A 17,083-nucleotide genomic window follows, 5' to 3' on the forward strand; every position below is an offset into this window, starting at 1 on the left:
CTGCTATAACAAAATTCCATAGACTGGCTTACACAACAGGTGTTTATTTCTCACGGTTCTGCATCCTGGGAAGTCCAAAATGAAGGTGCTGGCAGATTCAGTTCCTGGAGAGGGCCCTCTTCCTGGCTTGCAGACAGCTGCCTTCTCACTGTGTCCTCACATGGCAGAGAAAAAGAGAAGGAACAAGTTCTCATCTCTCTCCTAATAAGGACACGAATCCCTTAATGAGGAGCCCCATCTTGATAACCTCATCTAAACCTAATTACCTCCCAAAGGCCCACTCTCAAATACCATGATGTTGGGGGTTAGGGTTTCAACATGTGAATTTGGAGGGAACACATTCAATCCATAACAATGGTCAGATGTATTTTTATTAAGAAATTCTAAAACTTTAGCATTGCAAAATAACCCATCTCGTGTTTTGTTTTAACATCTTTATTGGAGTATAATTGCTTTACAATGGTGTGTTAGCTTCTGCTTTATAACAAAGTGAATCAACTATACATATACATATATCCCCATATCCCCTCCCTCTTGCATCTCCCTCCCACCCTCCCGATCCCACTCCTCTAGGTGGTCACAAAGTACCGAGCTGATCTCCCTGTGCTATGCGGCTGCTTCCCACTAGCTATTTTACATTTGGTAATATATATATGTCCATGCCACTCTCTCACTTTGCCCCAGCTTACCCTTCCCCCTCCCCTTGTCCTCAAGCCCATTCTCTATGTCTGCATCTTTATTCCTGTCCTGCCCCTAGGTTCTTCAGAACCATTTTTTTTTTCAGATTCTATATATATATGTGTTAGCATATGGTATTTGTTTTTCTCTTTCTGACTTACTTCACTCTGTTTGACAGTCTCTAAGTCCATCCATCTCACTACAGATGACTCAATTTCGTTTCTTTATATGGCTGAGTAATATTCCATTGTATATATGTGCCAAATCTTTATCCATTCATCTGTCGATGGACACTTAGGTTGCTTCCATGTCCTGCAATGAACATGTGGTACATGACTCTTTGGATTATGGTTTTCTCAGGGTATATGCCCAGTGGGATATAGTAGTGGGATTGCTGGGTCATAACCTCGTGTTTTTTAAATTAGCCTTATATGCAGTTTTCTTTTTTACATAATGGTCACATCTTCCATATCCAAACTGTTTAAATGTAATCATAAATAGAAATAGACTTCAGGTAAAAAAGTGAGCAGTGAATTTAGAAATTAGTGGAGAAATGCTTAATGTTTTTTTCTCTACATGGAAGGAATATATAATACTTAAGTATTTGTGACTTAAATAAAATTACTTAACGTCTGCAATGTTTTGATCTTATACTTTAGTAAGGCTGAAAACCACTGGCCAAATCTACCAGTTAAGGTACCCAATAAGAATTTGTTGAATCCAATCATTAAACTGTAAGTCTTGACTATTGTCTGGTGAATCTGTTTTTAAATACAGTATCCAGCACATCTTTCTAACATTGTCCTCTGGGCTGAAAGCTTCCAACTTCTGCTCTTCTGCTACTTGTATCCATATAGGAGGTTGGACATAGAAATGGCGTCCCCAAATCCTTCATCGACTGACACATTTTCATGGTCTTACCTTTACCAACTCTAAGACCTATTAAAAGGTCACCTCTGTTTGACTGACTAGGCCAAAACAGCTGGCCCTTCCTGTCCTCTCCTAGAACCTGCCAATTGTTTTGTGGTATTTACATGGTTTGCGAAAAGACATTCTTAAAGTTCAAAGCCTTAAGTAAAGGACAGTAAAGACACTGGCCAATGAGTGGAGAGCTTTATTTTGGATAGCAGGCCTTCTCAGTGTCCCTAAATCTCCTCCTAAAACTGCTAGCCCTTTGGGGAAATTACTTCTTCCACCCCTTTGTGAGACAACTGGCCTATGGGGCTGACTGGCCTTCAGAGAATAAAGCCAAAGTAGGACTTGAACCCAATGACCTCATCATCCTGTACCAAAACCCTCTATTCTGTTATCAGAGAGTAATTTGGATACTTGAGTATCTCAATAGCCATATTGTCCAGGTAATCTTACCCAAGATAGGAGCTGTTTGAGAAAGACGAACATCATGTGATAGCACTTACGTGTGATTTCTAAAAAACGGATAGAAACAAAACAGAAATAGACTCACAGACATCGAAAACAAACTTACGGTTACCAAAGCAGAAGGGGGGGGGGGTAGGTAAACTAGGAATTTTGGATTAACGGATACATACTACTATGTATAAAATAGATAAACAACAAAGACCTACTGTATAGCACAGGGAACTATAGTCAATATCTTGAAATATAATGGAAAAGAATCTGAAAAAATGTTTTATATATATATAACTGAAATACTTTGCTGTGTACCTGAAACTAACACAACATTGTAAATCAACTATACTTCGATTTAAAAATGTATAAATAAAGTTTAAAAATAATTTTTTAAAAAGATAGCTGTTTTCTGTGTGAACACAATAATCACTGACCTTGTAAGAATGCAGTTTAAACTGTGACAGTATTTTTTAAATGGGGCTTGGGCACGCTCCAGTCAACTAGAAGAATTCAGATAACATCAGTGATGCAGGCAAAATGATCTCCATTAAATATGCCTTTAAAAAAGGTTTTGGATCCAATTTGTACAGTACCCACTGCCGGGTCATCATATCAGCAGAATAAAATTTACTGGTTTTATGCAACAACTTTTTTTCTCAAATAAGTAACTTTTCTTAGCCAATCTCTAGGTTTAGACCTGTAAAAATCTTAAAATATTGTGAATTTAACAAAAACATTTGATTGGGAGTCAATGCCCTTTTAGAACAAACACATTCTGGCATGTTACTTTTGATAAGACTACAATATTGATAATATGTCAAAGCCATTCTGCTCACTTGTGCATATTATGCTGAAAATGGCAGCTTTGACGTAAATAATCTGTTTGTGAATTCGTTAGCGAAACTGTTACAGACAAATCACGTTCATTATATTTTCCTTAAGATGGTAAATGCAAATCACAGTTTGGCAATTTATTTTCCCGTCCCTCTTTCTAAAACCTTTGTGTGTTTTCGGTATGGAGAGGGGGAAAAGACATTTTAGTTGTTTGTTAGGGCTAACCTAATAACTGGGTTTCACTTATGAATTGTTTTAAAATATAAACACATGCATAATCTTTCTTCTGTGGCTTTTTTTTTTTTGGAAGTTGTTACAATCCTTTGAAATTAAATTCTAAACTCCTAAAACGTAATATTTAAAGGAATATTGATTTTCTTTAGATATGGTGAAAACCTTTTAGTCCTTAGTTTTTATCTTCCTCCTCTCCTAAAACAGTGGAAAACACTACATTCATGGTTCTGGCTCCTTCTTCCTGTACTTATTCTTTAAAAGGAGTAAATATTCCTCAAGTTTCTACCTACAAACTACTTTCTATATTTCATTCTCATTTACTAACCAGATCTCAGTTTTCTTGGCCGCACATGATCGACAATTCCAAACATCAAATGCCCAAACCCCAGTCTCTCTTAGACAAGTATTTACTGGTAGATAGCATCACCCCTCAAACTTAAGTCCCAAACTAAACTCATCTAGTCCCTCTCCATTATCCCTGATGTTTCTATTGTTAACCATTCTCCCAGCCATGTAGACTCTAAGCGTTAGTGTTTTTTTTTATCACTTTTTATATCCTGTAAGCTTTACTACTCAAAATGTCCAAGGATTAGTAGACTAGCATTCATTAGCATCACTTGGGAGTTTAGTACAAATGCAGACTCTCAGGTCCCACCCCAGCTATAATGAATCAGAATGTGCATTTTAACAAGATTCCCAGGTGATTCAAAAGCGCATTAATACCTGCGGAGCACTGCTCTAACGTTCCGAAGAAAGTGACCATCTCTCTCATCCATGGTACTTTAGCATATGGTGGCCACTCTGGTCCTTGTTCACTGTCTGCCTGTGTATAGAACTGTTTCAACTGGATATTGACAAATTTGGGTCCTATTTTTCTTGCCTTCCACAAACTCCCTTTTTTGCAGTTCTCTTTCCACATCATCAATTTCTCCTTCTCTGCTGATCATCCCCATCAGCACACATGTTCTGCAAATGGTCATCAAAAGAAACCAACAGACCTGGTTGATTTAAGCAAAAGAGGACTTTATTAAAAGGACAGTGCGGTTAGTATCACTCTTCCTCTAGCACTGGATGCTGGTGTCTGTCACTAGCATTGTAGCCAGGATTGCCCCCACAAACTCAAGCATCCTACAACCAGTGCTGCACTAGAAAGTATTTCTCCTACTCCCCACTTTCTTCCCTCCCCAGCTCCAGACGAGTGGGTACGTCTGATTGGTGAAGCCTGCCTCATGCCCACACTCTACCCGATAGGGAGGCTGGTAAAGAGTGTCTAGCATTTTCAGCTTCTACAATACAAGGAAGATGCTGCCTCCCACCAAGAATCATAATTTATAGTTTAGGGAATTTCCAAAGTTCCCTAAAATTGAAAGGATTCAGATTTGCTGCAAGGCTAAAAAAAAAAAAAAATAGCCCGCTTCCACCACACTCACATATCTTTTTTAAAAGTTCATTTTCCTTTCCCCCTTTTGGTGAAATTTCTCAAAAAGGTTGTCCACACTTGTCCTTATTTCCTCATATCCTATTCAACCCATCCCAGTCTAGCTTCTGTTCTCAAAAGCCATCATATTCTCAAATCCAGCAGACACTTCTTAGCTCACATCAGTTTAACCTTTCAATGTTATTGGATAGTCTCCCAGCTGCCATGGCCTCGTTCTCCTGGAATTTCTTTCTTTCCGACTGCTTCCGTTCAGCTTCCTTTGCTGACTTTCCCTCTGCTCAATCTCTGTAGGTTTGTTCTCAGAACTCTATCTCTTCCTCTCTTTAACTCCGTTCACTCCCTAAGTATTTTTTCAATCCCAATTTTTTCCTGCCTTAAAATTCTCAAGATTCTTAAATCTGATAATTCCTGTCTTTAGAAAAAAAAATCTATAGGCTGGTGACCTGTTTGCTGAGCTCTAGAGTTTACATCTGCAACTGCCTACTTCACATTTCTCCTTGGATGTCTAATATACATTTTAATTTTAATGTGTCCAAAGGCAACTCTTTATTTCCCTCTCTTAACTGCTTCTTTATGAAGTCTCTCCAATTTCAATAAAGAGTTTCATCATTCACCCATTGATTAAACCAAAAATCTAAGAGTCATCCTTGATTTATTTTTCTTAAACTCTCATATACGGTTTATCCACAAGTCCATGTTTTCTGCCTCCCAAATTCATTACAGCTCTCCATTCCTTGCAAGGACTCCCCTAGTCTAAGCCATCATCATCTTTTGCTTACAACCAAGTTGCCATTTCTTACTCTCCAACCTCAATTTACAGTGTCCTCCCCTGACACCCACACAGCTTTGGCTCCATTGGTCTCCTTCCTGTTCTTCAAACAAGCCAAGCTACTTGCCATCCCAAGATTTTGTATTTTTCTTCTGCCTGACAATGTCAGCAATACTGATTCCCACCCCAGTTTATCCCATGTCTGACTCCAGCTTATCTTTCCAGACCCCCTTTTATTCTTACCTTCCCTAAAGTAGCCCACCACTTACCTTATCACATCATTTTGCTTACTTTTCCTTTATAAAGCATTTTAAAATTCTGTAATTACCTTATTTACCGGTTTGGAGTGTTTCCCCCCTGACTAGAAGATAAGCATGATCAAAGCAGAGACTTGTCTTTTTAACACATGGCTGTGTCCCTTGAACTAAAAGGAAGGATGTCTGTTACATAGTAGGCATTCCATAAATATTTGTTAAATAATTGAATGGATAATTAAGTGAATGACTGATGTCAAAATCCATTGAGATTCCCTGACCTTTTCATTTCTACCCAAATGATTCATCTTTACTCACCGGTGTTAGCTTGATAGCTAGTTAGTTACCCAAGACAAGTTTTCTTACTTTGTTCATTTACTTTTGATTCTGCCTGGGGTTATTAATCATTTTCAATAATAATAATAATACTGCCTTGGGAAGCTAATAGGAAAATCAAAGGTCATGATGCTGATATTTTCAGAATATCTCCTGGCTGATGTGGACAGTAAATGATATTCACCCATCAATCATTCCTCTGCTTCCTGCAACTGAATCTCCCTGGAGGAGTCATCAGATCCTCTCAATCTTGAAGACTGACAGGAAGTCCCTGTGGACACTAGCTCTATGCAAAATCAGGAGGGATCCTTGACCCTAAGATTTAAAAGCCCCACCTTCAGAACAAAATTAGAAAACTCAGAGGTTAAGTTATAGTTATTGCAGCTTCTGGAAAGGGGTAGAACATGAAGGTAAGTAAAGGTTTTATATACCTGAGTTTTTTTAGCTATTTTATAAAAAAGCTGTATAGCTTTTTACCTCTTTTATGTTTAATAAGTGTTTCAGAGGCTAAAGGATAGTTAAACGTTATGCCTTTAAAATATCAGAATCATTTGATTTTACAAAGAAAAAGTTTCACTAATTCACCCAAATCCTCATTTGGGTTAAATAATAAAAATAATATATTTCTAATTAATTGTTTTTAAAAAGGAACTCTTTGTGGATTAACTAGACGATAAACTGGGGAACCCCCTTCTGCCCCACCCTCTGAGCGCTAAAACAGAACATAGCAAAAAGTAAGGGATTTGTAATTGTCCAGGCGCCAGGGAAGGAAGCAGAAGATCCTATAGAGGCACAGAAACGACTTCTTTGATCTTTTCATACAGGGATTCACAAGTCTGGTGGTAACAACCTTGACTCTTTTCCTGGTGTTTTCTTTCATGGGAAATTCGAACAGTGCTCCGCAGGTAATCAAACGCAAAAATTGGGACTCCGCGTGCTGTGTGCCTGCCTGCCTGCCTTCCTTCCTTCCTCCCTCTCTCTTTCTCTCAATTTCTTCCCCACTTTTCCTAATATCTTCTCCCTCCTTCCTTCCCTTCCCTTTCTTTCTTTCCCTCCCCTCCCTTCTTTTTTCCCCTAATAGTGGGCTGGGCAGCAACGCCTTACTAACTGCTTTCCTCTTCTCCCCTGGTTATAGAGACTCTTTGAGAGAAGGAATTGGACTCCACAAGCTATGCTCTACCTGAAGGGTGCACGTACGTTCCAAATACTTTGCTCTTCCGACAGCAATAGAGGGAGATCCGTAGGGGTGCATGAATCGGTGGGATAGATGTAGAGCTGTGGGGAGAGAATCCTATCGAGTTTGTTCCCATAAATAATCGAGGTCATCCTGGTCTCAGTTAATCAAGGAGAAAGGTTGGGGGGCGGGGGTAGATTACCAGAAATCCTCCACCCTAAACCGGAGGGTTGCTGGCTCTTGCCCAAAGGGAGACTGGGATTTCCGGGGACACACCGCCCCACCCTGGCAGGTGAGCGAGATCGCCGCCCCCTCCGAAGCTCACTCGGGGGCCCGGGGGCGGGGGGCGTGCGGACTTTTCCCTTATCCGCGCCGGCGCCCCAACCCGGGCAGTTCCGCGCTCACCGGGCCCCGCCCGCTGCCGGCCCCGGAACCCCGATCGATCGGGCCGGGTAGGCGCTGAGCCCGTGTCTCGCCTTGGCAGAGGGGCGCCGCTTCATCTCCGACCAGAGCCGGAGGAAGGACCTCGCCGACCGGCCGCCGCCCGGTGAGTGCGCGGGGGTGAGGGAGCCGCGGGCTACGGAGGACCGCGCAGGACCGGAGGGGCGCGCTCCGCCTCCAAGACTGGCCCGTGGGCCTTCCCGGGGGAGAGCCGGCCCCGCCCGGCGCCGCTGGCAGCGGCGGAGCTGGAGATCGCAAGGCCCCGCCAGTATGGAGGTGGGCGGCGGGGGCCGGGGTTCCGCTCCCGGGCGTCAGGATGGATATGAGAGCTGTGCGCCTACCCCGTCCGAGAAATGGGCCTCCCGTTTAGGGAATGATCTTTACAAGATTTCTCTTAAACGCTGTTGTTGTTGCCAATGTTGGTATGATCATCATCATCATTATTAAAATAGTGATTTGCCTAAAAACTTCAAAGAGCTCTATTATATTACTAAAAAGAACTATCAAAAGGTTCAAAACCAGAAATAGTGAAGAAGTGGGAGCCTTTAAGGATGGAGCCAAAGACTGTTTCATGATAAACCTTTCCATGCCATTGGATTTAAAAATAACAATACCATTCATTTTGATAAACGTTCAAGATTGTTAAAAATACCAAGTAGACTCATTTTGAAAAATACCAAACACTGTGTTGAGCACATAGGTGCTTATCAAATTTTTGTTTACCTTCTTCAAGCCTGCAGTGTAATTAACCTTTTTTTTTTTTTTTTTGCTGTAGGAGGGTAAGTTTTGTTTTCCCACTTCAGCAGCTCCCAAATTAAAAATCACGGTTTGTGTTGAATCAGGACCGTTTGTCTTCTGTCAGCTTAGATTTGAAATAGTTTTGAATATTTTGCAGTTTCTCCTTCAGTCAAATAATTGACTTAACATGTGGCCAAGAAGGTAGATTATTTTCTCAAACTGCTTTGGAAGGAACAAGAGAGAAGATAGTCCAGGCTCCAGGCAGGGTCCCATCTAAACCTTTCAGCCCAGACATCCCATTTTAAGCTCTGAGGGGGAAATTTCTCATGAGTTCTTTATCTTAATCCTCCTTGCTTTCATGAAATTCTGTGTAGTATATAGTTTAACTTTTCTTCCATTCCCTGTAATACACAACATAACCAGTTGTAAGCAATGCCTAAAGGAAGTGTGAAATGTTTCAACTTGTAAAAATCATTCTGTGTAAGGGGCTCTTTGCTGAGGGATCACAGAGGTATTTCACAGAGATTTTCTAGTATTATAGCATACTGGAATAGGATTTATCTATATGAATATTTAAATGCTAATAGAATCTGTATTTATTTTTTCATTTCTCCAGAAAGACGAAGCCCAAATCCCCAACTACTAACTCTTCCAGAGGCAGCAGCTGTGCTATTGGCTTCCTTGCAGAAACTGCAAGAAGGTATAATTATAGTGACCTCTTTTAACTGCAGGACAGGGAAGCTTTGAGTGCTTTGGGCATTCTGTGTTGAGTACAATGAAGTTGCTTTTATTTATTCAGATTTTTAAAAATAACGGTTGCCCACACCACCAGAAATTCACAGAGATGTTTATTATTTTAATACTAGCATGCTGCTCATTAAAGTGTTTCCCAAGAATGTAAAAACATTTCCTTGATGAGACTGGGGGATTTCATGTTAATTCCATAATCCATAGCCTATTGGAGCTTTTATTTCTGTTAGAACTCCAGAAAGTCCAACTTCATTATTTTATATTTGAAAAAACTGAGGCCAAAAGAGGTTTAAATAATCGCAAATCCAGTTACTCGCTATTAAAGTTTGAACCAAATGAAATAGCTGAAAATCACTGATTTTTTACTTACAAACACAGCAGTTTCTTATGGTTCACCCTAAGAGATTGGGCTAGTTCTGATTCTAAGCCTGTGTGATTTGCATTATACTATATAGCTTCTTCCATACCAGGATTAGGTGTGTTCTTCAAAGAGAGGCTCTCTGTCCATGTAGCATTAAAACCACTAATTGCATTAAGGCATCTTGTTGCACATTAGCCAGGGCTGTGGAGTGTAACAGGACTGGGTTCAAATCTTGGCCTTGTTGCTTTACTAGCTGGGTGACCCTGAGCCTTAGTGTCATTACGGGTAAAATGAGATAATGACATCCATGGGCAGGTTGCTCTAAGAGCCAAATGAAACAAAGTACGTACTTCCTATTAGCATTAACAATAGAGGTCATCAAAGCATATTCAACAGATCTAGATTTTTCCCTCTCAAAAATTGTAATGATGCCATATTTATGACATAATTTAAATGTTAAAATGTATTTAACAAAATACAGTGAGTTGTCTAGTAGTCAAAGCATAGGCTGCTGGCCTTGGGCTCTGACACTTGTGCTAGCGGAGAAAGCCTGTGTGCTCCCTGCCTGTTATTGGACGGGCCCCATCAGGGAGGGGAAGAGAGCAGGGGGCTCTTTCTGGCTTCTAGTTTATGGCTTTGTTGTGAAAAAACAAAAAACAAAAAAACCTATGAGAAGCAAATGGAAGAGAGTGGGATAAAGAGGTTTTTTTTGTTTGTTGTTTTTTTTTTTGCGGTACGCGGGCCTCTCACTGTTGTGGCCTCTCCCGTTGCGGAGCACAGGCTCCGGACGTGCAGGCTCAGTGGCCATGGCTCACGGGCCCAGCCGCTCCGCGGCATGTGGGATCTTCCCGGACCGGGGCACGAACCCGCGTCCCCTGCATCGGCAGGCGGACTCTCAATCACTGCGCCACCAGGGAAGCCCTAGAGAGGTCTTCTGAAATCAGAGAAAGTCTGCGGCTGACTTGGTTGGGTGGAGGGGATTATAATACTGAATTCAGCAAATCTGCATTTATGCCTGCTAGGTGCCAGGCACTGTGACAGGTAGAGAAGAAAATGGATTAAACAAAAGCGAGAATGAGAATGGCCTTTGCGGTGAAAAGGCAGGGTGTGAACAGTCAGTAGGACAGTAGACTGTGAGAGTCATGGCCATAGTATAGCTATGACTACAACTACTGTTACTACTCCCTCTAGCTAATAATTATTGAGGGTTTTACTATAATGCAGTGGGTCAGGCACTGTTCCAAGCACTTGATACGGATTAATACATTTATTAATAATTCATTAGTCCATAACAAGTGAATTACCTCCTAGGATTACCCACTGTCATTATCTACACTTTACAGATGAGGAAATAGAAGCACAGAAAGATTGAGTAGCTTGCCCACTATCACATTGCAGGTACATACTAGTACTAGGATAGAAGAACAGGGGGTAACTTATTCTTTATCTGAGAATCAATCAGATGGTCCATGGATTTTTACCAGAAAGAGGACATGATGAAGGAAGATGAAACTGGTTCTTGCTTATAGGGTAACCATAAGAGCAGTTACAATAGCTACAATATGGGAACATCTACTGTGTGTCAGATATTAATGCTAATCTTTATAGCCCAGAAAACTGACCCTTCCTGAGCTGTATATACTTTCCTAAGGTCCACATAGAGTGGAAGTGATATGGGGAGTTTAACTCAGGGCTGTGGGATGCTGTAGCTCTTTCAGCTATGCCCTGCCACCTCTCAGATGGATGGTGTTGAAGAGAAAAGGCCAGAGTGATGATGTCAGTGAGAAACTAAGGCAGTCATTCAGGAGTGGAGTGATGAGGTCAGTGGGAATGGAGGCTCAACCCTGAGGCATACCGGAAGGAAGAGCAGATAAAAATCAAGGTCCTCGTGTAGAGCACAGGGAACTATATTTAATAACGTGTAATAAATCATAATGGAAAAGGCTATGAAAAAAATATATGTATAACTGAGTCACTTTGCTGTACAGAAGAAATTAACACAACACTGTAAGATCAACTATACTTCAATAAAATTTTAAAACGAAAGAGAGAATCCAGAGTCAAGCACATTTTTAAAGTGTTTTTGTGAGTTTAAAATGGTGATACTGACAAATGAAAATGCCTGTGGATATAATTAAGGTTCAGTTTGAGGTGACGGAGCCTTTCCAGTGGATAAAGGTGTATAGGTCACTGGTTCTCTGCTCTCCATATGTGGACTGGTTCCATCAGAGTTCTCTGTAGAACTTGCTGAAAATACAGATTTCTTGGCCTTAGGTCCAGAGAGTCTGATTCCATACTACTTGAGTGAGGTCCCAGAATCTGTATCCTTAAGAAGTTCACTCACATTATTCTGATGATGTCAGGTTTGGGAACAACTGGAAATTCAGAGCCAGTTAATAAAGGTTGGAAACATGAAAATGGAACTCTCTCCTAGGCCTCAGATGTAGTGGGAAAAGGGCAGATAATAAAGGATTTGCCCTGGAGAATACCCAGAGATCAAGGGAAAGGGGGAAAATCGTATCAGTGAAGGGACTTCAAAAGGAGCAGGCAGAAAGGTAGGAGGAGAGCCAGAATAACAGAGAATCTAAGAAGTCGAGGATGGAAAGTTTCAAGAAAGGAGTGATGAGAAGCATCAAATACAGCAGAATGCTTAGGAAGAGTACAGAAATCAAAGGAGAAGGAAGATTGTGTTGGGTAGGAAGGGTCATTAAATCACGGTTCACAAGTCTTCTCCTCAGCCCCTGCCCAGTGGTATGATTTGCTGCTGCCTTGCCCGTCTGAAACCTTGTTTCAAGGGAATTTAGGAAAAGAAGGTAAACTGCAGAGTTAAGAGATTAAGTGGATGCTTACTGTCATGGCTTTCAGAATTCTTGTGATGAAAAGGTGAGAAAGAGTTGACTCATGGGTAGAAGATGCTGCATCCAAGGTGGTCTTTTCCAAATTCAGCATTTGGCACTCTGATTTTATTTTTTTCCAGCTGCGCAGCGAGGCATGCGGGATCTTAGCTCCCTGACCAGGGATGGAACCCATGCCCCCTGCAGTGGAAGGGTAGAGTCGTAACCACTGGAATGCCAGGGAAGTCCCTCTTACTGATTTTTGAAGTCAGTAGGAGGACAGTGAGGTTGGAGATGGATTGCTAGTGAAGTCTGAGATTTAATTGCTGGGAGGATGTGCAGAGCCAGAAAGGAAAGTGAGCTGGAATGGAGAAGGTAGAGCTAATTTTAAAGAGGAGGAGAGGGATCTTCATTAGAAACTTTACAGAAGAATGTGACTGTAGGTCTCCATTTCAAGTCTTTGTTGGAGAATAAATTCAAGTTTTTAATTATTGAAGTTTCCGAAGTGGCTTGTCTCTGATGATGAAATGGGGAAACAAAATTTTATTAGTCTAAATGGATGGGAAAGTTTTGGATTCCCATATGATAGATTAATCACTAGTCACCTTTAATATTTTTATTCTGAAGTCCCTAGGTATTATTTGGACTTATTTTATGCAGTGGATTATTATTTTAAGTAGTGGATTGTTACTTAATGGAGGATATACAGGGATGATTCCTTTCTTTTTTATTTTTTTCCTTTCCTTTAAATACTAGTATATTTAAAATAGATAACTAATAAGGAGCTACTGTATAGCACAGGGAACTCTACTCAATACTCTGAAATGACCTATATGTGAAAAGAATCTAAAAAGAGTGGATATTTGTATATGTATAACTGATTCACTTTGCTGTACAGTAGAAACTAACACAACACTGTAAATCAACTATACTCCAATAAAAATTTTTAAAAATAGAAAAATAAAATTTTTTTAAAAAATAGAGTAGCTGATAATCTGCAGTATTTTGAAGTTTGCTACCAGTTCAGGTTAAACTATGACTCAGATATTCCAACCATATTGTAACTAACTAGGGGAAAGTGGTTTTCTCTAGAGATGACCTTACATAAAATGAGGAACAGAATTTTGCCTCTGGCAGCTTCCTCTCCCTTCCCCATCCTCAGTTTCAGCCCTTCAACCCATTTTTAGTCCCAGGAATCTGCTGTCATCTCAGTCCACTGTCCCCACCCCAGAGGTGATTCTTCCTGCTCTGAAGTTGTGCAGTCCTGCCCAGCTAACAAGTGTCCCTTCTTTTTGTCTTACTTCCACCCCAGACATCTAGTTCAACTTGTAAGAGAATATGTGCAAATGTGTTCCTCTGTCATCTTTCCCAGCTAAAATGCATTTTAACAGGAAATACAGAAACAGTACCTTGATGCAAGTGAATGGTTCTACTGGTGGGTATTTTAGACATGAGGCATATTTAGAGCAAGACATGTGGCCTTTTCAGATTTCTACCAAACACACCATGTAATAGTTAAATTCACTGTAGAGATTCACATGTCAGATGTGAATTCCTCAATGCATACCAAGCTGAGGGGGAAATTTTTGAAACAAAATCAATCAAAATCCAATTTGGGGGTGGTTTCCATAGCAGAGTGCCTGAGTTGACATAATGTAGGGGGGCAAATGTTTATCTCCTGAGGTTCTCTTCATCTTATACTTTCTTCTTATAAAACACAGGGTACGTGTTTATGTTATGTATTTTTTTATCCTTACAGCTGGAGAAGAAAACTTTGATCAAACCAGATTCCTAGAAGATAGTCTGCTAAACTGGTGAAAATATACCAGATTCCATTCAATTATAGTTCTGTTCTTGTTGAAAACATGAACCATGTGAATAGAGCCTGTGGACCCTTTTTATCTTCATTTGTAATCTTAGGAACATGTGCAGCCAGTTTTATTCTTTCAGAAGCTAAAGTGATGTTGAGTTCTTAGTGAGAACATCATTGCTTTCTTCCATTGCTTCAGGTCCTGTTTAGATCGCCTTGTGTCTTACTCTTGAATTTTTTAGCCCATTTATAATTATTAGGTTGAAGACTCTTTAGAGTGTTCTTTCGTTTTGTGACAACAAATACCCATCTTGATCTAATCATTCTTAGTTGCTTTTTTTCATTCTGTTACCCACTTGCACTGTCTTACCACTCAGCAGAGAATCTCCTCTCCTTTTCCCCCTTTTCTCACCTCCAAGGAGGGTGAGGCAGGGAAGCATGGCAAGATGGGAAAGAGTAGAGTGTGATTCTTTTAGTATCCAGGAGAGGTAAGTTGTCAGGAAGGGAAGAGGGAAGGGATGACTGGGAAGAAGCCCTGTGATCAGACACTGCAGTGTGGTTGCTGAGAGAGGGGACCCTTGGTGAGACTGAAGCCAGTGGAAGGTTCTACAGCTGGAAGCTCCCCCTTGTGCTCTCCGGGGATCTCCCCGAATTCAGTTTAGAAACAAGGATCTAAAAGTTACTGGGAAATAAGCAGATGGAAACACACGCTGCTCTTGTACAAAAGAAACAAACCAGTTTTTTAGAGGTAACCCATTTTCCATGGCTAAACAGACTCAAACACTACTTACTCTAATTGACTAGAACTCTAGGCTTTATTTGACATAAAAACATAACATAAAGGCACGCTGATACAAAGTGCATGGTAATATGCCTAATTTATTCATTTTTTTAACTCAACTAGGGTTCAGTACTATCTGAAAAATAAAATACACACATACCTACAGCAAGCATATAGTATATTTATTTGGAATTACAATACGACCATCATGTTCATTATTTTTGACTTAATTACTTGAGAGTTGTTATTGATAAATGTCACAAGTAGAAAGTATTGTCCATTCTTATTGTCATCAGTATATAGCTATTAGTCAGTAGCTAAAGAATATCATTATGTGAATGTCTCTGTAACTTGGAATTACAATTTTACTGTGTTAAGTAATCAAAACCCTGCTTATAAGATTTGTCTGTATCTCATTTCATAATTGAATAATGAAACTGTATTCAAGTTAATGTAACTTTGATGTCTGCCAAAAAAATAATATGTTAGCAATAAAAAAAATCTATGTGGCATTATAATAGGTGCCTGTCATTAATTATTGTTTGATTTTAAAGTGGATTTTCTAGACAGTGTATATGTCCAGTTTATTGAGAATTATGTACTCACCTGGCATAGACTTGTACATATGGACTACTTAAATACTATGTCTAGTCCCAGAATACATTTAAAGTCTATCTTACAAAGTAATTCTTCTACAACTAGAACAATCTCAAGTATTTCCCACTAAAACAGAGTTTGTAAAAGCTGTCTAAATGACCAACGGCTGTTATAATATCAGCTACAATATTACAAGTACTTGAATTTCCTGAACGTTGTTCTGCCGTACAGATGTGCACATTAACCCAGTAGTTGCATATGCCCGGTTTGCAGTAACTTTCTATCTCTCCGGGGGTGTCTTTGCAATTCTCTTTGTTTCTATCTTGTTCAAAACTGAAATGAATAAGTGATCAGTGCTCAAAACTTTTCACGTTGTATGGCTTGTCTAAAATTGGAAACTATATGCCTCCTGTGCATGTCCATGTACTAGAATACCCCACCTCCAGATAGGACTTGCAGCCACTTTCACCCCGTTCCAGTTGCTCTTCCCCTCTTTGCCTCTATAGCCTTCTTCCCCTGTGGCTACGTGGCCTCCAGGGTGGGCTCTCAATTACTCTCTATTCCCCTGGTTTTCCCCAGTGGATGACTCCTCTCCCCCACCATAGTGATCCTAAGCAAGGAGAGAAGGTGAGAGGTTAAAATCAGCCTCCAACTAGCATTTCTTCTTTACCTGCTGATGAGAAATAAAAGTCTATATCCTACCAACCCTGAGTTACATTATTTTACCTTGGCCTCAGGAGAAAGAGGAGTTGGGAATGTAACCTGTTGGTCTCCTCCTACTGGACTATAAATCCCTTAAGGAAATGTTCACGTCTAATTTGATTTTATCCTTGCAACCACAATGTGAGGTGGGCAGTTGTATCTCCCACATTACTTCACAGAAATTTAGGATCATCCTAGGAAGTCACTTTCAATCTCCTCAAGTACACTTAACCAATCCCTCTTCTGAGACCTCCTTGTGTCCAGGAAAGCTACTAGTAGAGCACTTGTAATATTTTATATTCCCATCTGTATATGTAAAGCCAGCTCTGTTCACTCTAGCCCTTACCATGGAAGGAAGGGTGGTACAATGCATAAAAAAAGTCTTGCTGTCAGCTGGTCAGGCACACACAATTTTCCATATTTCCTGTCCTCCAATTTATGGATACATACATTATTTATTATTTTTTCTTTTTTTATACATACTTTAAGAGCATCAATTTTTTGTATCTATGTTTCTCCCAGTAAGACCATTCATTTATGCAACTACTGTGTATAAGGTGCTGTGCTAGACACACAGTCACCTAACAATCCTATTGGTTGTTCCTCACCGAGCTTTGTCAATATTGGGGAAAGAGCAACTAGACACCAGGCTTTGTCAGTCTTGGGGAAAGGACAACTAAGTGACTGGAGCAAGGGGTTGGAGTCAGGTGGCAGCAGCTGTCTGAATAGAGGACCAAGTGCAGGGTAGAAACTGATTCTTACACATGCCACTCGAAGCCAGATGTTTGCAAATCAGTCATTTCCATGTGTCCTATACCATTTGTACTCATTTCTAATCAAAGAACTAGTCTTTCATTTAAAAAAAAAAAACTTGGGCTTCCCTGGTGGCGCAGTGGTTGAGAGTCCGCCTGCCGGTGCAGGGGACACGGGTTCGTGCCCCGGCCCGGGAGGATCCCACATGCCGCGGAGCGGCTGTGCCCG

At 40.5% G+C, this 17,083-nt stretch overlaps 1 protein-coding gene and 1 long non-coding RNA gene across 3 annotated transcripts; one reads left to right on the plus strand and one right to left on the minus strand.

The window, feature by feature from the left end:
* Window positions 1-28: 28 nt before the first annotated feature.
* Window positions 29-7,343, minus strand: LOC137201704 (uncharacterized). Of its 2 annotated transcripts, XR_010932285.1 has the most exons (4): window positions 7,095-7,343; window positions 3,841-4,115; window positions 2,484-2,549; window positions 29-201 (listed from the first exon to the last, which is right to left on the minus strand). It is a non-coding gene; the product is annotated as an uncharacterized lncRNA (long non-coding RNA). The 2 variants fall into 2 exon arrangements; XR_010932284.1 differs by lacking the exon at window positions 3,841-4,115.
* On the plus strand, window positions 121-15,349 carry SPX (spexin hormone). Its single transcript, XM_067695869.1, has 6 exons — window positions 121-6,324; window positions 6,739-6,819; window positions 7,050-7,107; window positions 7,573-7,635; window positions 8,884-8,967; window positions 13,972-15,349. The coding sequence occupies exons 1-6, from the start codon at window positions 6,319-6,321 to the stop codon at window positions 14,028-14,030; spliced, it is 351 nt and encodes a 116-aa protein (XP_067551970.1). The 5' UTR covers window positions 121-6,318; the 3' UTR covers window positions 14,031-15,349.
* Window positions 15,350-17,083: the final 1,734 nt, after the last annotated feature.

The sequence above is a fragment of the Pseudorca crassidens genome, chromosome 11 (assembly GCF_039906515.1).
Source record: "Pseudorca crassidens isolate mPseCra1 chromosome 11, mPseCra1.hap1, whole genome shotgun sequence".
Taxonomy (NCBI): domain Eukaryota; kingdom Metazoa; phylum Chordata; class Mammalia; order Artiodactyla; family Delphinidae; genus Pseudorca; species Pseudorca crassidens.

Excerpts from the sequence above, each read along its gene's own strand:
- SPX (XM_067695869.1), top strand. Across the intron at positions 7,636-8,883 it reads CGCCGACCGGCCGCCGCCCG|AAAGACGAAGCCCAAATCCC; the intron begins GTGAGTGCGCGG and ends TCATTTCTCCAG. Across the intron at positions 8,968-13,971 it reads CTTGCAGAAACTGCAAGAAG|CTGGAGAAGAAAACTTTGAT; the intron begins GTATAATTATAG and ends TTATCCTTACAG.